The sequence below is a fragment of the Amia ocellicauda genome, chromosome 5 (assembly GCF_036373705.1).
Source record: "Amia ocellicauda isolate fAmiCal2 chromosome 5, fAmiCal2.hap1, whole genome shotgun sequence".
Taxonomy (NCBI): Eukaryota; Metazoa; Chordata; class Actinopteri; order Amiiformes; family Amiidae; genus Amia; species Amia ocellicauda.
This window is the reverse complement of record NC_089854.1, coordinates 20,250,065-20,260,015: the sequence shown is the minus strand read 5'-3', so window position 1 is coordinate 20,260,015 and position 9,951 is coordinate 20,250,065. Positions and strand designations below refer to the sequence as shown.

At 48.2% G+C, this 9,951-nt stretch overlaps 1 protein-coding gene across 3 annotated transcripts; it reads right to left on the bottom strand.

Moving 5' to 3' along the window:
* Nucleotides 1-107: 107 nt before the first annotated feature.
* On the bottom strand, nucleotides 108-9,681 carry LOC136749721 (uncharacterized). Of its 3 annotated transcripts, none has more exons than XM_066704224.1 (11): nucleotides 9,437-9,681; nucleotides 8,261-8,457; nucleotides 7,032-7,109; nucleotides 3,862-3,894; nucleotides 3,474-3,560; nucleotides 3,111-3,208; nucleotides 2,796-2,944; nucleotides 2,342-2,428; nucleotides 1,998-2,120; nucleotides 1,773-1,853; nucleotides 108-807 (listed from the first exon to the last, which is right to left on the bottom strand). In XM_066704224.1, the coding sequence occupies exons 2-11, from the start codon at nucleotides 8,321-8,323 to the stop codon at nucleotides 713-715; spliced, it is 894 nt and encodes a 297-aa protein (XP_066560321.1). In that variant the 5' UTR covers nucleotides 8,324-8,457; nucleotides 9,437-9,681; the 3' UTR covers nucleotides 108-712. The 3 variants fall into 3 exon arrangements, with proteins under 3 accessions (XP_066560321.1, XP_066560320.1, XP_066560322.1); XM_066704223.1 differs by having other exon boundaries at nucleotides 108-810; nucleotides 9,437-9,678; XM_066704225.1 differs by having other exon boundaries at nucleotides 108-810; nucleotides 1,785-1,853; nucleotides 9,437-9,677.
* Between the last annotated feature and the right edge of the window lie 270 nt (nucleotides 9,682-9,951).

Sequence of the window (9,951 nt, the reverse complement as noted above, 5' to 3'; positions counted from 1 at the left end):
CAGCACAACACGCATATCACAGACACAGCCCAGCCCAGCGCCTTTTCGTGTCTGCCTGTTTGTGAGAGAGTAGGTGTGGGAGTGAAAACAGAGACGACACTTCCAAATAATTTTCTTTTTTCTTTTTATTGTAACAAAGACTTTGCTTTAAAAAACAAACATTTGTCACCCCTCCACCCGCCCCAAAAAGTAGCAGTAGTGTAGATTTATAAAAACATCTTACTAACTGATCGAACAGACACATAAGTGGAAAAAGACCCAATTCACCAGATAAAATACAAAGACCCCATATAGAACAATACAAGTACCAATCTGTAATAATAAACGTGTGTGTATATATATCTATACTTCATATGGATACATTAGTTTTAGTGACTGGCACCCATTCCTATTTTCCCAGCAGTCCAGTGACAAAGGCACCGTGACAGGAACCTGCCCCTCCAGCTGTGATCAGCTGCATGATGCTGTATATCACCCACCTCCAGCTGCTGGACCCCACTCTCAGGCGAGCGTGGACACTGTGGACACACAGGCGTGTGCAGGTGCAGTTCTGGCCATGCTGGGTCCTCGGCACAGGCTGGGGGAGAGAGCTGAGGTGCGTCACACTGCCCAGGACCTCTGGTGGTGGTGGTCCCCAGCTCCTCCACTGAGCGATCACTGGACTACAGGAACTCTCCACACGCTGAGGAGAGCAGCCCCCCGTCCTGCCAGGCTACATCTCCCCAGGGTCGTTGATCCAGCTCACGTGATCGCTGCCCAGGCTGCGCTTGATGTCATCCAGCAGGGTGGAGCCGCCGCTCGGCGCTCCTGCTGCGGGAAACAGAAGCACAGAGCAGTCAGCCCGACGCCCCCGGAGTGTCCGTGTTGCAGTTTCGCGGGCCAACTCTCATGTTCAGGACAATACAGGCACGGACATGTGGGCAGTAGCTGTGTCACTCTGGATTAGGACACCTGTGTGCCACCCAGCCGGACAATAACCAACAAAAGCACCTAACTAATTAAATCAATAAATACAAGTCTGTTTAAGAGGTGCTTAAACTGCATTTCAGATTTAAACCTCCCTAAACTGAGGTGATCGTGACGGTTTACTGCAGCCCGAGGCTGAGGGGCACCGGCACTGCCCAGGGACGCGGCACGGCATTCGTGCCAATTTGATCTCCCTTGTTGCCAAACGGCACATTTTAATTACTGCCATTTCCCTGTTAATGTGATGACCCATGTATCCCGGGGCCCAGGGGCCATCCTGCGCATGTCTTCTGTACGGAGCGGCAGCCCGTGGCGAGCGTTCAGGCCAGCTGACCTTTGCCGAGCGGCGCTGCGGAGATCTGAGTGATCAAAAGGCAATTAGTGCAGCTGAGGCCCCGTCCAATTAGTGACAAGCGTTGGCCTCTCAGATTGTCAGTGCTTGATTATGACGAAGCCGCTTCACTGGGAGGCAGCAGTGCAGCACATCGCTGAGCCGTCCTCCCAGTGCTCCCACTTGCCTTTATATATTTTAAGTTTTAGACGCAAAATAGGAGTAGAGGTGTATGTGTTGAGTGTGTGTGTGTGTGTGTGTGTGTGCGCGAGTCTTTTCCAGATCTTTTAGTGTTCTGCCTCTGAGTGCTGTCTGGCCTATCTGTCAGCAGGCCCCCAGGGGCCGCACATTTGTCTGCACAATTATTTTAAAACACAGGTTGCAAAGAATAGATTAAAACCAAATGGACACAAACAATAGCCCAGAAAACCTGCTCCAGGTGATTTGCACCACAGAGCCAAAGGCACAGCCTCACCGAGACCCTTACTGTCTTCAGATGACCGCCTCAGCACAGACCTCGGCACATCGTAGATGCTTTCTGTCAAGACTCGGTTTCCTGCAGCCAAAGAGCAACAGAAACAGCAGCTGTGAGGCAGTGAGGCAGTGGGGAGGGAGCAGTGAGGCAGTGAGGCAGTGCCGTGGGGAGAGACAAAGCATTGATAAAAAAATAAAAAATAAACCATTCAGTCCACTGCCTTACTCTGGGCCGCCCCTCCGCTGGCCTCTCGGCAGGACGCAGGGACATCGTACAGCTCCTGCCCACCCTCCACCTCCTTCTCCTCCTCCTCCTCCTCCTGTCCTGGGGGGATGGGCTGTTCAAGGGCTGCAGGCGGACAGGGTGAGACTGGATCAGTGCCGAGGATTACCGTGTGTGTGCATGTGCGTGTGCATCACACCTCTGCTGTCTGCAGACAGGGCACTAGAAACATGCCTGCTGTGTGACACTTTCACTGGCCAGCAGGGGTACCCAATAGAGCAGACAGCCCAGGCGACAGACAGACACACGGACGGGACAGACAGAGCCAAGGGACACTCGGAGCGCACCTCTCGTGGGTGGGAGCATGTCGTAGGCACCCTCTGTGTGCTGCTCCTCCTCCTCAGTGCTGGTCCTCTGGCTGCAGCTGGTGTTGCCTGAAAGCACAGGAGATCCTGACGAACACGCCGAGCTTCGCACAGCCCGTCCGTGTGACACCCTGTGCCGGCTGCCATGTGTTTATTGCAGCTCAGTGTCACAATATACAATACAAGCCCTGCCATCTGCAGAGTATCTTCACTGGTTGTGAGTGTAAGTGTCTCTCTCTCAGAGTTGTTTCTCTGCTTGTATAATAGCACCCCCCTGTGGCGACAACCTGTTATCACTGCACAGTAACCTGAGCTCTGTTTCTCAGAGAAGGATTAGATGACTGATGATCACGGGTTCCTGAGTCAGGAGTGTTTGTGCAGGTGTGCAGGTGTGCAGGTGTGCAGGTGTGCAGGGCTGGGGGGGCGGGAGGCTTACCTGCGCTGTGGGGGGGCGGAGTGGTGGGCAGTGGGGGGGCAAATGGGTCCAGGAGCGCCGAGTTGCGCGGGTCGCTGTCCAGTGTGCTGTCCGAGTCCGAGCTGTGTGTGCTGAGTCGCCCCCGCACCGTGAGGTCTGCCACGTCATGCCTGCAGCACCGAGACGGACACACAAGACACACAAAAGACACATGCACACAGACACACATTAAAACAATGCAACAATGTACACACACCCATTAAAACATCACATCGTCTCTGTAGAGGTGTGTTGTGCAGGTGTGCTGCTGAGTCTGTACAGAGAGCCGCTGGCTACCAGATACAGGCAGAGTCGGTCCTCCCTGGACCCGGCAGCTGCATGGCCTTCCACAGCAGGCTGACCCACACTGAGCGCAACTCCTCCGTCGCTGCAGCCTGATTACAGGGAGATAGAGGGAGAGATAGAGAGAGAGGAAGGAAGGAAGGAGAGGGAGGGAGGAGAGAGTACAATAATCAATATGACCAAATAACATTTTCCCAATTAAAAAAAACCTGCAAGCACTCCTCACACCCCCCTGTGGTGCCCCCCACATGTACTCTCACAGACACACACCTCCCTGCGGCCCCCTGCACAGAATCCACACCCTGTGTGCCCCCTCCCACACACACATACTCACTCACTGCCCCACACTAAACTCACCAGCAGCTTCTTCTTGCCGTTCTTCATGGTGATCTCAAACATGAACTGCTTGCTGTCATCTGTCTTCACCTCACGTACTGACTGCACCTGCACCAGACACAGTGTTACTGAGAGCACAGGGTCCACAGAGCACAGGGTTACTGAGAGCACCGAGTCCGCATTCTGTAGCTTAGAGCTCCAGAGTTTGTTCCTAAAAGTAAATTAATAAATACAAAAAAGATTAACTTAACATTTCAGGTTGTAGATGTACCTAGATAAGATAGAAGTGAAACTTGTTTTTCCCCTTTTTAGAGAAGCAGTGGGAGCTTTATGGAGGAGTTGCACATTCTTCAAATTCTGACCCTGTCCACCCCCCCTCCCCCACAGGGTGCTGCGCGGTGGGACTCACCGTGTAGATGTAGTACTGGCCTCGCAGGTGCGACTGTGGAGAGACGAATGTCAGAAGTTACTCTCAGGAGCGCAGTCCAGAATACCACCCTGTCTTCGCCATGCTAAACACTCCCAATCCAGTCCAGCCCAGTTCAGCACAGCGCACAACAGCCTAGTCCAGTCCAGTCCACCACAACCCAGCCCAGCCCAGACCAAGCGATTCAGGGTACAAGAATTTGTGGTACTTACACACATACATACAATACTGTGCAAAAGTTTTAGGCAGGTGTGAAAAAATGCTGTAAAATAATAATGCTTTCAAAAATACACAATAGATTATATTTATTAATTAACTACAGTGGGGGAAAAAGTATTTGATCCCCTGCTGATTTTGTATGTTTGCCCACTGACAAAGAAATGATCAGTCTATAATTTTAATGGTAGGTGTATTTTAGCAGTGAGAGACAGAATAACAACAAAAAAATCCAGAAAAAAAACGCATTTCAAAAAAGTTATACATTGATTTGCATGTTAATGAGGGAAATAAGTATTTGATCCCCTATCAATCAGCAAGATTTCTGGCTCCCAGGTGTCTTTTATACAGGTAACGAGCTGAGATTAGGAGCACTCTCTTAAAGGGAGTGCTCCTAATCTCAGCTCGTTACCTGTATAAAAGACACCTGTCCACAGAAGCAATCAATCAATCAGATTCCAAACTCTCCACCATGGCCAAGACCAAAGAGCTGTCCAAGGATGTCAGGGACAAGACTGTAGACCTACACAAGGCTGGAATGGGCTACAAGACCATCGCCAAGCAGCTTGGTGAGAAGGTGACAACAGTTGGTGCGATTATTCGCAAATAGAAGAAACACAAAATAACTGTCAGTCTCCCTCGGTCTGGGGCTCCATGCAAGATCTCACCTCGTGGAGTTTCAATGATCATGAGAACGGTGAGGAATCAGCCCAGAACTACACGGGAGGATCTTGTTAATGATCTCAAGGCAGCTGGGACCATAGTCACCAAGAAAACAATTGGTAACACACTACGCCGTGAAGGACTGAAATCCTGCAGCACCCGCAAGGTCCCCCTGCTCAAGAAAGCACATGTACAGGCCCGTCTGAAGTTTGCCAATGAACATCTGAATGATTCAGAGGAGAACTGGGTGAAAGTGTTGTGGTCAGATGAGACCAAAATCAAGCTCTTTGGCATCAACTCGACTCGCCGTGTTTGGAGGAGGAAGAATGACCCCAAGAACACCATCCCCACATGGAGGTGGAAACATTATGCTTTGGGGGTGTCTTTCTGCTAAGGGGACAGGACAACTGCACCGCATCAAAGGGACGATGGACGGGGCCATGTACCGTCAAATCTTGGGTGAGAACCTCCTTCCCTCAGCCAGGGCATTGAAAATGGGTCGTGGATGGGTATTCCAGCGTGACAATGACCCAAAACACACAGCCAAGGCAACAAAGGAGTGGCTCAAGAAGAAGCACATTAAGGTCCTGGAGTGGCCTAGCCAGTCTCCAGACCTTAATCCCATAGAAAATCTGTGGAAGGAGCTGAAGGTTCGAGTTGCCAAACGTCAGCCTTGAAACCTTAATGACTTGCAGAGGATCTGCAAAGAGGAGTGGGACAAAATCCCTCCTGAGATGTGTGCAAACCTGGTGGCCGACTACAAGAAACGTCTGACCTCCGTACTAAGTACTAAGTCGAAGGGGTCAAATACTTATTTCCCTCATGAAAATGCAAATCAATGTATAACTTTTTTGAAATGCGTTTTTCTGGATTTTTTTGTTGTTATTCTGCCTCTCACTGTTAAAATACACCTACCATTAAAATTATAGACTGATCATTTCTTTGTCAGTGGGCAAACGTACAAAATCAGCAGGGGATCAAATACTTTTTTCCCTCACTGTATATGCAAAGTGAGTGAAAATAATCAAAATCTACATCAAGTCCATATTTGGTGTGACCACCCTTTTGCCTTCAAAACAGCATCAATTCTTCTAGGTAGGTAGGTTGGCCCAAACATCTTGGAGAACTAACCACAGTTCTTCTGTGGATTTAGGCAGCCTCAGTTGCTTCTCTCTCTTCATATAATCCCAGACAGACTGGATGATGTTGAGATCAGGGCTCTGTGGGGGCCAAACCATCACTTCCAGGACTCCTTGTTCTTCTTTACGCTGAAGATAGTTCTTAATGACTGTCGCTGTATGTTTGGGGTCGTTGTCATGCTGCAGAATAAATTTGGGGCCAATCAGATGCTTCCCTGATGGTACTGCATGATGGATAAGTATCTGCCTGTACTTCTCAGCATTGAGTAGACCATTAATTCTGATCTCCATTTGCAGAAATGCAGCCCCAAACTTGCAAGGAAGCTCCACCATGCTTCACTGTTGCCTGCAGACACTCATTTGTGTACCGCTCTCCAGCCCTTCGGTGAACAAACTGCCTTCTGCTGCAGCCAGATATTTCAAATTTTCACTCATCAGTCTAGAGCACCTGCTGCCGTTTTTCTGCAGCCCAGTTCCTGTGTTTTCGTGCATAGTTGAGTCGCTTGGCCTTGTTTCCATGTTTGAGGTATGGCTTTTTGGCCACAAGTCTTCCATGAAGGCCACTTCTGACCAGACTTCTCCGGACAGTAGATGGGTGTACCAGGGTCCCACTGTTTTCTGCCAATTCTGAGCTGATGGCACTGCTGGACATCTTCCGATTGCAAAGTAAACATGATGTGTCTTTCATCTGCTGCAGTAAGTTTCCTTGGCCGACCACTGCGTCTACGGTCCTCAACGTTGCCCATCTCTTTGTGCTTCTTCAAAAGAGCTTGGACAGCACATCTGGAAACCCCTGTCTGCCTTGAAATGTCTGCCTGGGAGAGACCTTGCTGATGCATTATAACTACCTTGTGTCTTGTTGCTGTGCTCAGTCTTGCCATGGTGTAGGACTTTTGACAGTAAACTGTCTTCAGCAACCTCACCTTGTTAGCTGTTTTGAAGGCAAAGGGTTTTCACACCACATATGGATTTGATGTAGATTTTCCTTCTGTTCACTCACTTTGCATTTAGTTAATTGATAAATATAATCTATTAACTTGTCTATTTTTGAAAGCATTCTTACTTTACAGCATTTTATCACACCTGCCTAAAACTTTTGCACAGTACTGTACATACACACGCATACACACTTACTGCGCTCCCGTGCTTCTTGGTGTAGAAGAAGAGTGTGGAGTTCTGCAGCCGGAACCAGTATGTTGCCCACTTGAGCCGCTGAAAACAGAACAAAGCCCTTCTGTCATTCAGGACTGGGCAGAAGAGGAAGCAGACGGAGGGGGAGGGAGAGGAAATTGTTTACTGAAAAGGCAAAGAGACAGTGAAAAATAGAGAGAGAGAGAGAGAGAGAGAGAGAGAGAGAGAGAGAGAGAGGGGGGTGGCAATTTGAAACTATAGTGTCTTCAGTTGTTGCCCCTTCCCCACCACCTCACTGCCCTCTCTGTATGGTAAACATAGTGTAGCATAGTACAATTATGGTATTGTGTAGATTGGTGTACCATGGTAAAAACATGGTAACAATATGGTAAAGTATAGTATGTATGCTTCTGAGGTACACAGCTGCTCGGACACGAAACTACCTAAATAACACTACTGCTTAGAATAACCTACATTCCATCACTGATGCCAGCCTTCATACCTTTCTAAAAATAACACCTTTACAATAATCAGTGATATGAAAAGTACTCGCACATACAAACAAAACAAAAAAAAACATTGAGAGATTTAAATTCCAGTTAAATTCCAGTACAACACGCAGAGTACTGTACTGTTAGAGTAGTGGTAGTGGTTTGCATGTCGCATCGGTATTATTCCGTTGGCACACTCACCCACAAAGTGCACGTCTTACAGAGTATAATCAGATACCGGATGAGTTGACTGAGCAAATAAAGGTCCCAACAAACAACAAATGACAGATTATAAACAGGAACCGTGCCAACCCGTCGTGCGTGCGGCCACACTTTCTCATAGTTAATGCCAGTCTGCTGCGTTTCAGTCACCTTTGGACTCTTATATTTGCCATACAGCACATACACAAGCTACACACACTCAACAACTGCATCATGTAACCCTGCAGGCATGCACTGCACAGCCTTGAAATGTCAGCGATTATTTGCAGGGGCGAAGGACAATGCTGCTCTTAAGTCATATTCCGTATGTGTTGTGTTCAAATATGCATCAACCCACTCATGAAAACGGACGGGTGTCTGCGCTGCTCGTCGGCGTTACTGTATGCACGGCTGAGATTGCGCGTGTGCGCGGATGCCGGCGCTCCCTCCCTCTGTCTCTCCCTCCCTCTCTCCTCTCTCTCTCTCTCTCTCTCTCTCTCTCTCTCTCTCTCTCTCTCTCTCTCTCTCTCTCTCTCTCACCAGCTTGTCTTTGCGTTTCTTCAAGAAGCTCTCGAACACCAGCTCGTGCTCCTGCGTCGCCATGGGGACGGCGGCCGGGCTCGGGGGGCTCTCGCGCCGGTGCGGGTCCGCAGCGCACTTCCTCCTCGCGGCGCTCACGGGCGCTTCTGCATTCCCGGCGCGGCTGCGCGTCAGCACCGCCACCTGCCACAAGCGCACTCCAGAGGCGCAGATAACATCATTAAATGCGCCTGTTACACTGCGCAACACCATTTGTGTTGCTGGGGAGTAAGTGTCATTTCCGAATTGTTAAGCCTCAAAAGTATAGAAACTGGCTATTATTCCCCACAAACTTTGTTTTTGTGACCAGGACAGTGATATTTGAAATAAAAACAGTATAACCGTAAATCTACTCATTTCTAAATCTTTTGTAGTCATGTTTGTATTACTTTAGTATACATATATGTTCATGTGGATTAATATGTTGTTTTTTCTGACTTTATGTGAACGAAAAGACACAAATTCGCCCGTTTTCTCATTGGAAATAGGTTAATTTCATAATATCACTGTCCTGGTCTCAAAAGCAAAGTTTGTGGGGAAGCAATTAGGAAATAACACTTACTACCCAGGAACAAAAACAAACAAACAAACAAAATGTTACACGGTGTTATCTTTATATATCTACACGCACATATATACATGTACATCTAGTTCATATAATGAATGTAGAGGAGTTTAACACATTTTTAAGGAAGACCCTCGGATTGCATAGTGACCGGTGGGTAGTTGTCCCGCTTTTCACTCATTATTACTTTTCTCCGGCCCCAAACGTCATATAAAACTGCGATCTATACAGAATGAAAGAATGACACCAACTGATCTTGTTTTGACATCCATGCCTCAATTCAATTTGAAATTATACACAATTAAATAGACACCGTGCGCTTGTGACAACCAGTCACTGGGGTACATGTTGAGGTCGGATGATTTCAGAAATCGATGATGCACCATACATTTCGTCTATAAAATCAAGTAATATTAAAAATTGTTGAAATTGTTAAAAATTTAAATGAGCAAATACGGATCAGCAGATATTCCAGAGATGTCCTTTACGACTTTAATTCGAACATTACCGAATGGTTTATGAATCCTCTCTATTTTGCAATTAATTGAGAAATGGTAAAAAGTAAGCCTAACCTTGAAATAGTCCCAGCACGCGTCTCGGCCAGCTCAGAAACGCGCCCGCACCCTCTCCATCGAAACCGGCGCGGCGGGGCGAGCTGCCCGGTCACACTGCGCGTCGGACGGTGTCTGGAGAAGCCTGTGAACCGATCTGGACTGGCCGTGTCCTGTCCGTCCGTGACTCTGGCACCTTGTGGTCAGAGCAAAGCCAATAGCACCTACCTCTGCAGCTACTGCAGTCACAGGCTGACACGGAGGGCGACTGAGATAAGCGAGAAAGTGACAACCCCACAATGCACGTAGTCGCAGCGCTTTACACTGCCAGATGACACGGCCGATTGCTCACTAGTCAGTATACTTTTAGATGTGTGCCTTACCCCAACGTAGCGCATAATAGGAGTAGTTCAGTAGCAGTATTTATTTTAAACTTCCGAAACATTTAATTAAAACAGCAGTGCCACACTAATATCGTCCCCAGTAATGAACCCCATGCTTTAAAGGACGCCGGTGGTTTCCTGCCCCTCTCCTGC

What these genes read in the sequence shown, in the direction of transcription:
- LOC136749721 (XM_066704223.1), bottom strand. Translation starts at nt 8,323, where the DNA reads ATGGCGACGCAGGAGCACGAGCTGGTGTTCGAGAGCTTCTTGAAGAAA. An exon ending in GCCAGTACTACATCTACACG is followed by an intron (nt 3,561 to 3,861) that starts GTGAGTCCCACC and finishes TGTCTGGTGCAG; the next exon opens with GTGCAGTCAGTACGTGAGGT. An exon ending in ACCGACTCTGCCTGTATCTG is followed by an intron (nt 2,945 to 3,110) that starts GTAGCCAGCGGC and finishes TCGGTGCTGCAG; the next exon opens with GCATGACGTGGCAGACCTCA.